The 17,822-nt window shown below is 35.1% G+C and overlaps 1 protein-coding gene across 3 annotated transcripts in view; it reads left to right on the forward strand.

The window, feature by feature from the left end:
• Positions 1–17,822, forward strand: part of LOC150096612 (putative ATP-dependent RNA helicase DHX35) — a 437,463-nt gene that overhangs the window by 405,248 nt on the left and 14,393 nt on the right. For all 3 annotated transcript variants that reach the window (XM_090408561.1, XM_090408562.1, XM_090408564.1), the window contains one exon: positions 7,345–7,498. In XM_090408561.1, the coding sequence (XP_090264687.1) occupies positions 7,345–7,498 (154 nt within the window). The remainder of the gene's footprint in view (positions 1–7,344; positions 7,499–17,822) is intronic.

Here is a 17,822-nt window from a genome sequence, read left to right on the forward strand (position 1 = left end):
CTTGACTTACTTATCTGTTTACTTACTTGGGAAACAGGATTAAAACCAAGTTTTATTTAAAATTGCTTGGTATCTTTAATATATAGGCTTCTGTTCGGATGAAGTTCGTGCCCTTACAGGCAGGCATAGTAGGGTTGTTTCTATGGTTAAGGAATCGGGTATATTGTTTCATACATAGGGAAGCATTAGCCCTCAAAGGAATGACACCAGAATTTAAAACAACGCTGTAAAGCTAATTAATTTTATTAAAGCTCGACCGTTAAATGACAGGTTATTTTCAATACTCTGCAATGAAATGGGTAGTGAATATATACAACTTTCAATACTCTGCAATGAAATGGGTAATGAATATATACAACTTTTGCTTCATTCTGAAATTAGCTGGCTTTCCAGGGACAAGGTTATTTCAATTAAGGCACAAAGTTTTATTATTTGTAAATGAACATAATTCTGATTTTGCATCACTCCTTGTTGATGAAGCATAGTTATCAACACTGTCCTATCTTTCAGACATTTTTTTAAAAAAATTAAATGAACTAAATCTCTCCCTTCAGGGAAATTCTTTAACTGTTCTTGATGCCTACAACAAAATAAAGGCATTTGAGAAAAAACTGGTTTTATGTATTAATTATGTAAAAGACAGACAATTTGCACCCTTTCCAACATTGGAATCTTTTTAGTGGAAAATTATATTTTTGTTGATTCTGAGTTTCTGGAAAGGGTTTGTGACTACCTCAAAAATCTGAAACGGAATTTTGAAACATATTTTCCAAATATCTTTTATAAGAAATTTCTGTGGGTTAGCAATCCATTTTAGGCTTGCAGTCACGAGAATGACCTTTCTCCTTTCGTTATCGAAAAAGAACAGTTAATTGAGCTTTCAAGTGACAGTGGACTTAAAATGCAATTCTGTGATCTTGGTTTGGCTCGATTTTGGATCTCGCCTTCAGTGAGAAGTGAATTTCCCGAATTATCTGAAGAAGCATTAAAAATCGTCATGCAGTTTTCTACAACCTATCTTTGTGAGGAAGGATTTTCATCACTCCTTGAAATAAAAACAAAATACAGAAATCGTATTAGTGTGTGTGCTGATCTTCGACTGAAGTTGACCAATATTTAACCAGATATCCAGCAACTCTACAAGGGCCAAGACGCTGAACCATCTCATTTAAAGTAAGTAGTAACATAATTATATCATATTATTTATTTGTTTAATAAAAATTAAAACTTTGTTCAATGATGATATATTTTTAATCATTTACTTCCAAAATTGTTTCCATATGTATTCAAAACATGCTTTTAGATTTATTGTTATAAATGGCACAGTTTTTCCAAAATGTTAGTAATTCCTACATAGGTTTTTGTAAAAAATTACAAAAAGTCAAAACGAAGTATAGGGAAATAAATTAAAAACACTATGTTTATTTTTGAAGTAAAACTTTAATTCCAACATTCCGAAATGTTATTTTTCTTGCTTTTCTGTTCGCAGAATCGTTGATGACATTGTCGAAGTCTATTTCATCGCTCAATTCCTGTTTTATAGACAGCATGGCAAGATTTCTTAAATGCCAAAAACGTGTCGCCTGGGGCAGATACCCCCCCCCCCCCTCCAGCTACGCCTCTGTAACTTGGTGGTCCGTAGAATTGTTTTAGACATTTTACCGGTCCTTGGGCTTAGAAAGGTTGAGAAATGCTGCTATAGTACATTAGTACCATGAGTAGAGGGCTAAGATATTATTTTTATTATTTTATATATTTTTTATTTATTTTTACATAACCTCCTCATGCTCCAGAGACCAAACATTGAAGCCACTTCAAGTCTCCATGAAGTAGGATAGTGATAAAATTCATCTCTGACTTAAAGACTTTCACATAGTGGGATTGGAACCCATAAATTATTGGGTGGCAAGCAGAGACATTATTCACTTGGTCAACCAAGTCAGTAATGAATATGGATTTGTGTATTTTAGCTGATAATGAATTTAAATTCAAGACCCATATTAGTATGACAACTAGAAAAGCTCAGAAAACTTTGGGCTGATTAAATTAAATTTCACTTGTAAGAAGGAGTAGTAACACCCTTACATAGGCCTCTATTCACACCTATCTCATATCATATCATGGCTAATAACTTTGGCCACTTAAGATTTTTATTGAAACCAAACAGAATCAAGAGTATTCAAAGGAGAAATACTAAAATGCACTGAGGAACTGATTCATGGTAACTATGAAAATCGATTTGTCTCTTGTAAATTGTTGAACTTTTTTTACTAGAAAAAGGAAGGAAACTAAATTGAAGCTGCAGCCCATGCATGGCATTTATTTGCTATAGACCTGGCAGCCTCATGTGTGAGGAAGTGAAAAAAAAAAAAAATTGTTAAAAAAAAAAAAAAGAATTAAATGGCTGACTGGAAGGGTTAATTAACAGTATTGTTGTACGCTAGTCATGTATGTAAAATGAGCAATGTTGAAAATGTAGAGCAAACTTTCTTTGTATAGACATTCTAAGAGATTATTATTTTTATAGAGAATCTTAATTTTCTTCCAAAGAATTTGGTGTGATAGCATATCCACAAGTCCCAATTGTTCTGGCTCATGAAACTTAACATAGTCTAAATGTTCATCACAATGCATGGCCACAGGTCTATGAAACAGGTAATGGCTAGGCAAAAGTGTTGAAATGGTAACATCAAATTAAGAGTTTGTGGCTTGTGACTTTTGCTATTGAGAGCAGAGACTATTACATATTGAGTCTGAGATTTGAAACTTGTGCATGAAAATGTTTTTCAAGCACACATGGACAAACTGGCAAAGATTAGAGGAAATATTGTTTATAGTAATTAATCTTCCCTATACTAATACTATACCAGTTAAAATATTCAGCTTAGCTCTCTTAAATTTATTTAAGAGAATAACATATAGATGATGTTATTCTCTTAAATAAATCCGGTATAAGTCTTCAGGGTTCTTTAACTAAATTGAATAACTGCTGTAACTAATTTTGGTATGAAATCAGCAGTAAAAAGACAAAAACTAAAAATAGACAGGTGTATGAAAAATATCAGCTACATTCTCAATGAATATCCTATAGAACAACTAAAATATTGAAATAGATGATAGAATAAACAAAGTTGGTATGGGGGGGGGGGGAATTGAATAAATTTATGTGGAATAACAGAGAAATTAGCCAAACACTAAAGTATCTGTGTATATTTAACTTGTTGATCTGAGAACTGGACTAGAAATAAGACTGTTGATCAAAGAGTAGAGTCCACATGTATGAGTTCTGAGAAAAATTAGGAGAGTAAATGATTCATTAATGGCAGAATCATATTAAAAATAAAGATATTAGGAAGGAAGTCGACATTGTCATTCAAGAATGTGTGAGCAGAGCTAATCTAATGATCATTGATCATTGAAACAGAATGGGAAACAAAGGTTAGCAAAACAGATGTCAGGATGGAAGAAAGAAGATTCAGAACAAGTCCAAGACCTAGGTTGATTGATGCAGTTAGAAATGCTTCAGAAGACCAAAATATAAGCTCTGATAATATTAGTTTTGAGAAATAATAGATTACTCTTGATTAAAGCTGTCGATAGGAAGTTGATAATAATGTAGCAACTTCATAGTATCCCTTGATGGTACATATCAGGAATTCGATGTTGATGTTTCATTTTCCCATCACCTTGTATGTATCATTTATAAGACTAAATGAATGACCTATAATCCTCCATTATATATAATGAATGTCCATTATGAAATGGATATTCATAACAGAGGCCTGAAAGGCTTGAAAAAGTTTTGGTCTTTTCTGGAGCAGGGTTGGTTTCCAGGTTATGTAAAAAAAAAAATATATATATATATATATATATATATATAATTAATAAAAACAGAAAAGAAATTCTGGCAGAAGAGAGAAAACTGACGTTGTTCATACAGTCCTAAAGGTGCCCCCTAACGGGTTATATTGGGTTGTCCTGGCTGTTGAGCTGAAATTCTCAAGATGCAAGCTTCCCAAATTTGAGGCAGTCTCATGCACCCAAATTTTTTAATAGCTGAGGCTGATTTCTTGAATAATCTCTGATATTTATACTTGCTGTGGTGTAGTAAAGCGGCTTTCTTCCATCGTATTTTGTGGCAGGTGTCCCAAGCATGGTCAGTAAGTCCTGAGTGGATGTATTGGTGGAACTGGATATAGTCCTTATGTTCAAATATCCTGATATCAGCTGTCCTGCCTGTTTGGCTGTAGTAGGACAGTTTGCAACTACATGGGACCTAGTATACTTCAGGTAGGTCGGCAAGTGGCTGGTCTTTAGTAGAGCAGATAAGAGATGCCAATTTTTTATATGGTTTGTAACAAGTTGTCAGGTCATTTTTTTTTAGGATTTTTGTTAGCTTTTCATAAGTACCCCAGATATAAGGAATGGTGATAGATTTAGAGTATTCTCTGTTGTGTGTGGGGGGGGGGGGGTTTGTGGTTAATTGGTCTTAATATTTTTTGGGGGTTGTAGCCATTGGCTACAAAGGTGTTAAGAATATGGTTAAGTTCAGTAGTTAGGACATAATTATCTGAACTAATTCATTTTGCCCTGTTTTATATAGGGTTTTTATAATCCCATATTGTTGGGAAGGGTGATTGCTGGTAAATGTATCTACCTGTATGTATAGGTTTTTCTGTAAACACAGAAAGCCAGGAATCCATCAGGCTAGCATGTAATCAGTGTCTAGGAAAGGGAGATTGTTATTGTTTTCCTTTTCTAAGGTAAACTGGATCCTGGGGTATTGATTGTTTAAGTATGCCCAAGCCATGAGGTCAAATAGCAAACACATCATTTATACAGCATAGCCAAACAATAGGTTAAAGTGGAGCTGAGTTTAAGGTTTTTTCTTCAAAGGTCTCCATAAAGAAGTTGGCCAGGGGTGGAGAGAGCGGAGAACCCATGGCCATCCCTTCTATCCGTTTGTAGAATTTTCCTTGTCAAATGAAATAACCTGAGTTACTTGGCTCCACTTAAACCTATTGTTTGGCTATGCTGTGTTTGCTATTTGAAAACCATTAGTGTCACTGCTTTCCAAAGCCTCCACTCTTAGAGGACATAAGTCATCCCTTATCATAATAGCAGTACTCCACCACCACATTTTCCTTTCCTATCCTGCCGAAAAATGCTGTAGCCTGCCACTTCAATTCCTGTTATTATATCATCTTCCGTCAACCACATCTCCGAGATCCCAATAATCTTTGGCCCGGCTGATGCTATCATAGCCACCAATTCATTTCCTTTATTTAGAATACGTCTGGCATTAGTATAAAGCATAAAGATGTCACTGCTTCTATACCTATCATTATCCCTTCTAGATCCCCACTGGACTCAGTGTTACCTGATGTTGTCCCCCTTCCCCCAAGCACCCATTCCCAAAAGAGGCCACCCCTACTACCATCCACCCTGGGAATTCTAGTTTCCCTGCATTGACACACCGACTTATTCAGAAAACAGCAATCTCTCTCCAGATACCTTTGTCCTTCTTCATTCAAATGCGAACGGTTTCTCACATACAATTCCTTTCTGTCCTCAAATGCCTTTCAAGCATCCACATATTTCAATCCTCTATTCTGACACATTCTAGCTATTATGTTATTCAGTATTACTGCTCTTCTGCTCAGCTCGTCACCATACCTGGGCAACACACGCGCACGCACGCACGCACGCGCACACACACACACACACACACACACACACACACACACACACACACACACACACACACACACACACACACACTTTCCTCTCTGTATTTTCTTTTGTTCAACCTCAAGCAAGAATTTACATTCTCTCCTCTTCTATTATTTCCATACCTCTCTCTCATTCCCTCTCTTCTGCTGTTTCCATTCTCTCCTTATCCTGATGGCCTTTGGTTACCCTCTTTATAGGAAATATTATTGTATCAGTCTTCTGTAAATTCCTGATTATGATTATATTATATTAATATTTCTTTTATTATTTTTTTTTTTAAAAATAGGAATCTGCTGCCTTACTTATGCTGCAGTGGTACTTTTTAAAATTATATCTTTAATTGCATTTTATTTCCATTGTTAATGAACTGAGGATTCCTTTGATACTTGGGTGAAAATTTTCATCAATTAAAAATACTTCCGCATACATTTGAGTTTGTCTTTTTAAAAAGTAGTTTTAATGAGTCTTTTATTAAGAAAGCCTTTAACAGTTTTAAGTTGCTGGTCTCTAGATCTCTGGAAAATTCTACTTTTGTATATTAAAGGAAGTTCTGTATGTATTGCTAAAGTTTTAAGATCTCTTAACATTGTGGTGTCCTTTCATCCTGTCAGAAAGATTTCTATTTCTACCTTCCTTTCTTCAGCTAAAGGCAAACTTCCACCACTCAGCTTTTGAGGTGTCTCCCAATATCCCTTGCCCCTGTGGTTTGTCTTACGTCAGACAATCTGGTAGATCTGCCATAAGGAACATAAATAGTACATCCAGTACCATCAACCAGAGCAATCTATCCTAGAAAAACATCCCATCATTACTAAAATAAGATTCTTTGGAAGAAAAGTAAGCATTTACATAAAAGTAAATTCCTTGTAGAATGGTTATACAAAGAGAGCTGTTAGGCCTTTGTACGCTGCCTGAATTTAAGTGGATCTGATGGCTTTCAGTTATCCTCTTTATGGGAAATATTATTGTATTATGTTTTACATTCTTGCTTGCTATTATATTACTATTTATTTTATTTTTAATTAGGAATTTGTTGCCATCATGCTTACAAGGTGGCACTTTTAAAAATTAATTCTTTTACTGCATTTTATTTTGTATTCCATTTTTAACGTACTTGATACAGGATGCCTTTGATACCTTTACACCGATTAAATATACTTCCATTTAAGGTTTGAGTTTCTGTCTTTAAATTGGACCTGGCCAATAATATATACATATGTGGTGATTGATGAACTCTAGGCACTATAGTGGTATCTGCATGTGCCTCTAATAAGAATCCAGTACGATGTCAATGCAAAAGTCTTTTGGGTTGGTGACACATTATGATAGAGTAAGTGGCAGAATATGGTTTCCAACAGGAATGTATTCTTTGAGCACAAAATGATATTAGCAGAAATTCCAGTTTCTTAGTATATTTGTTTTTGCTTCACTTAACAATTCATTTATATCTGCAGATAATTTTTTTTTTGGTAAAGTGAAAATAAGGTATCTATACAAGCAAAATGTTAAATATAAAATATACTTGTATGTCAAAATAATTTTTAAGAAATTACAGTTGTTTCTAAAAAATTTTTCACCCACATTGTTCTGGTTAATATTGTTTTTATTCAGGTGATACTGATGCTGTGTGTCGATGTATTGTTGCTGGTTTTTTTGCTAATGCTGCATATCTGCATTATTCGGGAGCATATAAAACAGTACGAGGAGATCATGTATTAAATATTCACCCTTGTTCAGTATTATATACCCAGAAACAACCACAGTGGTAAGTAAACTATTTGTACAAAAATTAAATTTCATATTTAACAGAGCAAGTACAGTTGTAATAATTGGATACTGTAGATACAATATCTCTTAACTCTTTTAGTATGTATCATTTACACAACTCCATGGGGGGGGGGGGGGTCAGAACTACAAACTAGCTAACCACCAATTCAGAAAATGAGTATGCCAAAGAGCTCGCTTGTTTGATCATGTTTTTGAAATGAAGGGATGCATGTAGCTGGCAAATGATATTGAGGTGTCCCTTAAGCATAATTGGAAGAGTATAACTTTTTAATATCTCAATCAAAAAGTATTGTTTGTTTTTTCTACAAAGAAAAACTAGCTTAATTTCTGTGTTTTAAAAAAAAATTGTATTTATATTCTTTTGTCAAAACACTATATATCTTGTTAATAGATATATGCTTACGTGTGTTCCCTTCAGCTTATTTATTTTCTGAGTTGCCACCTGTTTTGCAAAAATCTTTTTTTTTTTTTTTTGTAATTTCTTTTTAATGTAAATTAAATTTGTTTGTTCTCTGGTTCAATTAACCATCACTAACATAGATCTTTCAGTGTTTTCCAAACGTTTTCTTAAAGGTATCTAAAAACTCAGCATAATTTTCAGCAGCCAATACAAGTAATACTTACTTTTTCTAATTCCAGAAAAAAAAAAAAAAAAAAGTTAAACTTCCATTCTAGCAATCTTTAAAATGAATGTTAAAATTATTTTTATTCTCCCCATCTACTGCGGCATATAATAAACTTAAGTTATGTTGAAGGTCTCCATTTAATGACCTGTTTGAAAATCAATTTATAGTATTAATGATGCAGTAATATATGATAATCATTTAAAAACTTTTGCATACTGTGCATGATTGGCCAGTGGGATGATGTATAGTTCTACTTTCATGACAGCTGTAGCCAGACTGCGAGTAAAAATGTTATGTACTCATCTTCTGTTTCTATTGCATAAGGTTTAAGAGTGGAGGAAGAATCTGACTGAGATTAGATATCATGCAGGTTGTATACTGTGAGGGCACATGTTTTACATGAAGTATCTGATATTATGGAAAAATATGAATGGCAAGTGCTTCCTCTCTTTCCACTTTTACAGTCTTGACATGAGCTCCAGATTTTTTTCTTAAGTTGAAAGAACAATCTGAGAGAAAATCTGAAAACTCGCCATCCTCTGGATGGCCAGTTTTCAGATTTTACTAGAAATGCAAGTGTTCCTCAGAGTTCTGTTATTTAATGCACTCTCATATTAGATGTTCCAACTAGCACAGTTTATATGTTGAACTATAAAGCTGGAAATTATGACAAACTGAGAAGAATTATGTTCAATCCCATGGTATCAGTTACTGAATGAGAATATCAGCATTGTACAGGAAGCTTTGAAAAGGTGCTTAAATGAAGTAGTATCTGAATGTGTCCATAGAGTTCAAAGAAATGATGTCCTTTTGTCAAAAGCAGATGAAGATTGTTCAAATAATGAGCACTCACTTCACTCTGCTAAGATCTATCAACAGTGTAATATGATGCACATTGCTACTACTACATTGGATGAAAAAGTAGAGGTCGACAACAATGAAGAACTAAGAATTCTGCCATAGGGACAGATGGAATAGCACATATGCTAAAAGAAATGTTCATTTCACTAGGCCCTTGACATGTTTGTATAACTTATTATTATTATTATTATTACGGATATCTCCATGGAGTCAGTAGACTCATTGCGGGAGACCCAAACTATCAAAACAATATCTATCATACCTGTTCTTGAATTCATTTACAGACGAAGAACTCACAAGTGAGTCAGGCAATGCATTCCACTCATTCACCACTCTCCAGGCGAAAAACCTCATTCTCACACTCTTGTTAACCACACTTTTCCTTAATTTCCAGGGATGACTTCTTGTTCTTCTATCACTATCACACAGCTGAAACATTTCCCCTGCATCATTCTTATATAAACCTTTTAGTAATTTAAATGTTTCTATCATATCTCCTCTTCTCCACCTATCAACCAACCTCTGCAATCCACAAGCTCTCAATCTATCAATGTAGGGAGCAATTTTTACATCACTCACCAACCTAGTCACTCTCCTCTGAACCTTTTCCACGACCTCCTCATCTCCAAGGAATCCAGGCGACCAGACCTGAGCACACAGTAATCCAAATGTGGAAAGTATCAATGCTTTATAAAAGGGAATAATAACCTCTTTATCTCTGAATGTTACTGTGTTCCTCAATAACCAAGTAATCCTATGTGCAATCCTGGACACCTTTAGCAATGTGTCCCCTGAACTTCATCTCCCTATCTACCAACACCCCTAAAGTCCCTAGCCTCATCAATCTCTTGGAGTACCATTCCATCAATGTAGTACACAGCTGGTAATCTTTTAATCCCAAAATGCATAACTTTCCACTTTTCCACATTGAACTGACATCCATTTCCTTTTGCCCATTTTACCAGCTTATTTAAATCATCCTGCAAACTCTCAACATCAGCTTCATTTTTTATTGTGCTACCCAACTTTGCATCATCAGCAAAAAACTGAATATCTCCCTTTAAGCCATTTCCTATATCATTTATGTACAAATTAAACAACAATGGCCCAAGCACAGAGTCCTGAGGCACACCACTGGTCACCTGCCTCATCCGGACTCTGCTTCTCCATACACCACCTTCTGGTATGTCTCCATGAGCCATTCTCCTATCCATATCACCAGTTTAGTATCCATCCCCATCTGCTACAATTTGCGCAACAGTATTCCATGGGATATCCTGTCAAAAGCCTTAGCAAAATCCAGAAGTACCACTGTGTAGCCATTTCCTTTCCAACTCAGATGTCATTCTATTATAAAAAGCTAATAAATTGCTAAGGCAGGATCGACCTTTAACAAAACCATGTTGCCCCCTATAGAGTATCATATCCTGATCCATCCATTCTTGAATTTTGTCTTTAACGAATTTTTCCAATACGTTTACGACCAATCACCATCTCGGGAGTGGTGGTAAACGTATTGGAAAAATTTACCACCACTCCCGAGATGGTGATTGGTCTGTAATTAACTACCGCAGTTTTAGAGCCACCTTTATGCAAAGGAACTACTTTGCCTTCCTTCCACTCCCTAGGGACCATACCAGAGTTCAAACTTAAGTTAAATAACCAAGGAGTTGTTAAGTAAGAGGCGCTGACAATTCCTTTGCACATTCACGCAACACCCAAGCTGATATTCCATCTAAACCTACAGCAGTGTTCGCATTTAAATTTTGCAATATACTAAGTACCTCTGATTTTTTAACTTCAATTCTCACATTAGTTATTGCTACAGACAGAGATAGTCTCACTTGGGTGATAGACTTTTGAAAAGCGATCACTCAGTAACTCTACTATTACATCTGAATTGGTCACCTTGATACCATCAGCACCCACTAAGGTTATCCTTCCGAAGTCATTCTTCCTTTTACTTGCCACATAGTGGAAGAACTCTTTGGGATTACCCTTGATCTCTTTGGCTAAGGTCCTCTCATAATCTGATTTAGCTTTTCTTACTATGCTGGTAACCTTCCTAGCTTGAGCCTTGTACTGCTCATGGGTGTACTGATTACCTTTCTCCTTGTAAATTCTCCTTTTTAACATTTTCTTTTTTTACAGATCAGGCTTGATACTACTTCTCATCCATCTAACACCTACCTTGTTTGTCTTCCTGACCATGGGGACCACAATCTGATACCTGCTGATTTTATCCCATGCACTGCTAACATCTTTCCCCTGCAATATGTTCTGCCATGGGACTGCTGCAAAATCACTCCGAAGCTTGTTATAATTGCCTAACCTGTAGTTCCGTATATACCCCTTCTTAAGAGAGAAATCCACAAATTTTGCAACCTCCCAAGTCAATACCACATGATCTCCCCCACCAATTGGTGGTAACGAGGACACCTTACTTATGCATATATCCTCTGAACCAATGACCAGGTTCAACACTCACACACCATGTGTTCCTTCAGTTATGTGCTGTTTCAAGTAATTATCTCATAGAAAATGTATGAATTCCATTTCCTTTTTGCCAGGTGATATTTCCTCCTTCCAATTGATATCACCATAATTAAATTCCCCATAATAATCACTAACCCTGCACTCATTGCACTAATTTGCTGATGCATGAATTCAATATCACCCCCTATACCTGGCCTATAGCAGCAACCAACTGTATATTTGGTTGCATTGGTCACTATTTCACACCAGGCCACCTCAGATGTACTATCATTCACATGTCTATCATCTTGATATACTACTTTCTTTGGCTGCAACTCATCGGCTATCATCAATAGTACTCCTCCCCCCAATTCTGACTTCTCTATCCTCCCTGAAAATACTGTACCCATCACATTCAATTCCAGTGACCACATCTTCTGCTGACAGCCAAGTTTCACTAATGCCTACAACTTTTGGTGAGATTGCACTGACTGCCAAAAATTCTTCCCTCTTATTTCATATGCTTCTTGCATTTGTATACAAAAATTGCAGATTCCCTTTAGTTCTTGTACCAGCTTTAGAACTGATATACATGTCATTAATTTCAGTAGTCCCATGCTGATTTTTATCCCCTCTATTCTGCAATTTATTCTGCAAATAAGGATCAACAATTATACAATCACTGCTTAAGTTTCTCCCTCTTACACTCAACCTTTTCAATTTTAGTTTCCCTGCCCAACTACTTCAAGTAATTTCAGGTGGAAACAATGGAAAGAATGTCTGATAGTTTCATTGTACAAGGGGTGGTACAAAAACTAATGTGTGTAACTAACAATCTATCAGTATCTTGGAGTAATTTTTGATCAGCTAGAATAATTAAAATAAGGTTTCTTTGTATTGAGATGAACACTTGAGTCTCAGTACAAATCACTAATAGCATTTTGGCATTTAAATAGATTAATAGCAAAAGGAAATCATCACCTTAACATAAAATTTCCCTTGTAGTATCTGCTCTCTCTCTCTCTCTCTCTGTTTTCTACTTCCCCTCCACAGTCATCAAACAGATGTTTGACTGACTGTGGAGGGAAGTAGAAAAGGGCTAGCTGATGTTGCTCTCAACACATGCCTTTGTCTAGAGGTAGTGCACTACCATCCACACACATGTGACATTAATTTTTGGCCACTTTCATATCACTATTTCCCAATACCATAATACATTACAATAATACATAATTTATCAATAATTAATTGAAGCAATGTGTATTTTACTGGAATAAATGTTCAAGAAATACACAGTAAAATCTTCATCACTTCAAAAGGAATATCAAATGATTATTTTCTCTTGATCTCTGTGCTGACACTGCTTTAATTTGATACAGGCTTTGTGGCATCTTGTGTTTGTGTGTGATAGCATATAAAGATTCATGTAGCCTAGCAGGCCTCATAGGAGACCACATTGCACTTATTTTCAGACAAAGATTAACTGGACAACAAGTGTCATGCCACTATAACCATGTGTAAGACAGCAATTCTCCAGGTGTGATCCAAGCCCATGTTTTCTTGATAGGCCACAAGATAATTTTACTAATAAATAAATACATTTTTTATCTTAATTTGTATTTTTTCAGATAGTTTAGAATACGATACTTAATGTAATTTTAACATAATATTCAGAAAGTGGTAAAATATCATACACATCTCAATTCGTTTAATCTCGGTACAATAAGCATAACATTTTACCACTTGCTGTATATCTAAACATAAGAGTGAACAGTTGTACATAAAATTGGCCATAATGTCACCACCGTATGCTGAGAAATATACTGAGCAATCCTATCCTGATTTTCCTCCAAAATATATTAAGGTTATATTGTGTATGTTATGCCAACTACTCCTTAATTTTATACGTAAGGACAGAATATAAAGGCTCACCTCTGGTGGTAAAATATGACTTATCGCTAAAGGGCAGAGTATGGAGACTGGTTGGCCACCGAGTTATATGCTTTGTCCAAGGGGGGGGGGGGTGCATCAGGAAGAAAAGTTTGAGAAACACTGCTATAAGGAATTGGTTCAAGGAACACATGGAGGATATCATATTGCATCCATCAGATCTCAACCACCCAATTGTGACCACCAGTGGGAAGTTGTTCTGAAATTTATGTGAGACTTTTTATTATGTTGCTTTCACCCACGAAAGGTTATTTGTACACCTATAGTACATTTTGTACTGTGGGCAAGCTAGGGATTTTTTTTTTTTCTATTTTTATAAATTTTTTATATTTTCTTGTATTTTTTTTACATAGTCTGGAAACTCTACTCTAGAGATGGAACTTTTTCAAGCTACTTCAGGCCTCCACTAAGCGGTGCAGTGGTCTCACACCGGATGATGACATACATCTCCCACCTAAAGACAATCACAAACATTCATGCCTGCAGCCTGTTGGTTGGAGAGCAGTTATGCTGGCCATATAGACTGCATCTTTTTCTATAGGGATAGTCAAGCACCTTGTACTATAGCTACCTGACAAGCATCCTTAGACATCTAAGGTACAGGCTATTATATACAAAAGAGCCCAACAGTTATATCAGATGGATATTGATCTGGAAAATTTCCTCCATGTTCTAATCATCTTGGATCATTATTATAGTAAATTTCTTTATATAATTTTCAGAACTCATTGCTTAAACTTGGCTATTCTAAAACCCATGAACTGGTTAGATATGTTGATTCCCCCCCCCCTTCTGGTCATAAGCACTGATCCCTTTTCTTACCCAGTTTTCTCATTTAGTACTTGCAATACTATTTTTTCCCCCATAAATGTGCAGAAATTATAAATTTCAGTAGAAATTCAATAATTCCTGCCACAAAGAACTTTTTTTTTTGTTATTGTTCATCATGGATGAGTAAAAATTTACCATTTTATATATTTGACTAAACTGAATCCTTTTTTTCTCCCTTCATATCTGAATGCAGTGTAAGAGGGGATTATAGGAAGTTATGATAGATACTGTGTGAATGTCAAATAGTTGTTCTTGACATGATGTTAGGGCCTCCCTCGATGAGTCTGTCGACTCCTTGGAGTTGCCTGAAATAATAATAATAATAATAGGAAGTTTCAGGAAGAAGTACATTTCTATAGGATCTTCACAATTGCAACAGAACTTTGGGTGTTATTCTAAATAAATTTTGGAACACTGTCTTTTGTTGCCATCAGCAGTATTTACAGAAGATTGCTATGAGAGACACAACTCTCACTTACAGATTCAAACACGACTGTCCTTGTTCCTGGGATAATTTCATTTTCTGACTTTGTTGAGAGCTGGCAAAATGCCAGTGTCAAATGTTTATTTTCATGCCTCATCTTCTTTCTTCCAGACAGCTCTGGCATGAATGCAATAGTAATCACTCAGTGTCATATGAAAATACAATTTCTTAGTATAATCTATAATAGGATCTGGCAACTAAGTGCAAAATCCAGCTGTCTACAACCTATGAACCAACTAACTTGTAAATTCAGTTAAGTTCATCGAATTACTGATAACTAGCCGAATCCTGTATTTTTCGTAATATTACCGTCTCACATATTCACTGAATCATCCTTAACCATTAGGACTGTGAGATTTATTGTCTTATAAATGTGATTCCTGAACTTGCATTCATTATCAATAATGTTAATAAATCCTCATATTCACTAAAATTCTACCATCTTTCTAGTCAATTTGTATTTATTTAAAAACCTTTTATTACTAAATCACATATTTCTGCACATTAAATTTCAATCCCATTTCCTTATTCACTGTTCTACCCAGTCTCACATTAGCAAATTCTACTCTTCATATTATTATCATCTGAGACCTCCAGAGAGTCGAGGACTCATCTAGAGAGGTCGCAGATTGTCCATACTAGCTATCATATCTTCTCTTAAACTCATTCACACTGGATGTACTTGCTACTTTACAGGCAAACTGTTCTACTCACTAGTCTTTTAGGGAAAATCTAGCTCTTACCCCTTTCTTAGCTGCACACACTTGACTTTGCAGATGCCCTCTTGTCCTTGTCCCCACCTTCCATATAATAAAAAATTTCAACAACCTATAGCACCTTTACAGAAGTTTAAAGATCCAGTGTTTGCAGTCCACATATCCTGTTCTCATACCTACATTCCATAATCCCAATATCATCTTGGAAGCTTTTACACAGCAGATTTGGTCTTCTTTAAACCTAGGAGGCCTAATCTGTGGACAGTAGTCTAGTCTAGGTCAGTGGTCTCCAAACTTTTTTGATCGCATACCCCCAAGACAGAAAAAATAAATAGCATGTACCCCCAATTGATTGAGCAAAAATCTATTGTAATAAGTATTATAAAGAGGAAATATGCCTTGTATCATCATATAATAATTAAAAATGCTAGATATTTTTACACATTATTTTTATTATTAACAGCTTACAAACATATTTATTACAATATTTAATGTGAACAAATGGCCTTGCATTTCTTTCATAATTTCTTGAAATTCTGGTTTGATGGCTTCTGATACTGCGATACGTTGCTTCTTTAAATTATCTGCAATGATTTCTATACATCTACCAATAGTATTTGCTAATAAGGGAATACGTTTTAGTTTATCTATATATTCTTTTCCATGGATTATTTCTACCATTTTTATGGCGGTTGAGAGTACAAGTGTTTCCCCAATGGTGTGTGGCTTTTGGTCTTTTGCAATTAAGAATGCAACCTCAAGAGATGCCTCCAAATATCTATCGTTAATTTTAGTGAATTTTTTTAAGTTGTTGGATTGAGAATTACATGTCTTCAAACATCGTTCAAAGAATTGTAAAGATTTGTGTTCATGTTCAGGATGTTTAGTTTTTAAGTGTCTTACTAATAATGATGGTTTCATACTTCCATTACATAGCGTCTCATGACACAATAACGAGGTTCATTGTTGACTATCGTCGATGTAAATCCCCATTTCAAGTAGTCTTCTTGATAATTTTGAACTTTCTTGGGCAAGGTTTTGTTAAGCTTCAGATTAATGTTTTTATCGCTTAATTTGACTGATAACGAACTTGTTTGAATAGAAGAATCAATCCTATAAAAAAAAAATTTCCTCCAAAGAAACTGCGAATTGAGGAGGAAATTTTTTTAAACATTTATCCATTTTGTGAGGGTTAATTTAATTATCCTCAATTCGCAGTTTCTTTGGAGGAAATTTTTTTAACCATTTATCCATTTTGTGAGGGTTAATTTAAATATAATTCATTTACTATTGATAATATCAAACACTTTTAAAAAATGTAAGCAATTTTGATAATATTAATTCACTATTTCTAGTGTAAACGTAAAAGTAAGCACAAAAAAGGCGTTGGAATTACACAGAAACAATATATACTAAAAAATCATCACTTACTAATAATAGTCAAATAATTAATACAACTGTCGTGTCATCTGTAGATAGCAGGATAACTAAGCAATTTTCTTTCTCTAGTTGGGCTTGTCAACACTAGGATGCTCTACAAACAATGGCAATGATAAGAAGTAAGAGATTTACTCCCTAGGTTTAAAAAACATGACAGCTTTGCCACGGACGATTATGTGTGCAAAGTCGTCCAATGTGCGCTACTCACAAATTTAAGTTTACAGGATCTTTATAATGTCTTTGTCTATATTAGATACATGTTTAATTGATGAAAGAAAGTAATATTCTTTATCTTTAATTAATTACTTAATTTTTTTCCTATTAATATAAAACTTTTTTGATGTACCCCCACGTATCGACTCGTGTACCCCAGGGGGTACGCGTACCACACTTTGGAGACCACTGGTCTAGGTTATCATATCAAGGCATTATAAAGAGTCAGTTGGTGCTTCAACATTACAGTTATTCTCATAAGTAGTATTTGTGACTTTTGAACTTCAATTTCCTATCCACTATAACTCTGCAATCTTTGGCCTCTTCAGTTTCTTGTAGCATAATCCTACCAATGTAATATGCATGTAGAAATCTCATCATAGCAAAGTGCATAACTTTACACTTACTAATGCCGAATTGATAGCCATTATCATTTTACCACTGTTCCAGCTTATTCAAATCATTCTGTAAGTGCTGTATATCAGCAGCATCCCTGCTAGCCTGTCTGATATCTCTCCGTCAGCCACCCACTTATCCAAGTCAATGGTTTATATTCCAATCACATATTCTCCAGTCTGAGCAACTGCTTTTCTGTATTGTATCCTGTCAAATGTCTTGGCAGAGTCCATCAGTATCATAGTTATATCCATTCCATTTATCCAGTTCAGCCATAACATTATTATAAAATATGAACAAATTGCTAAA

The sequence above is a fragment of the Typopeltis vanoorti genome, chromosome 18, assembly GCF_054136105.1.
Source record: "Typopeltis vanoorti isolate ZY-2024b chromosome 18, IOZ_Tvanoo_1.0, whole genome shotgun sequence".
Lineage (NCBI taxonomy): Eukaryota > Metazoa > Arthropoda > Arachnida > Uropygi > Thelyphonidae > Typopeltis > Typopeltis vanoorti.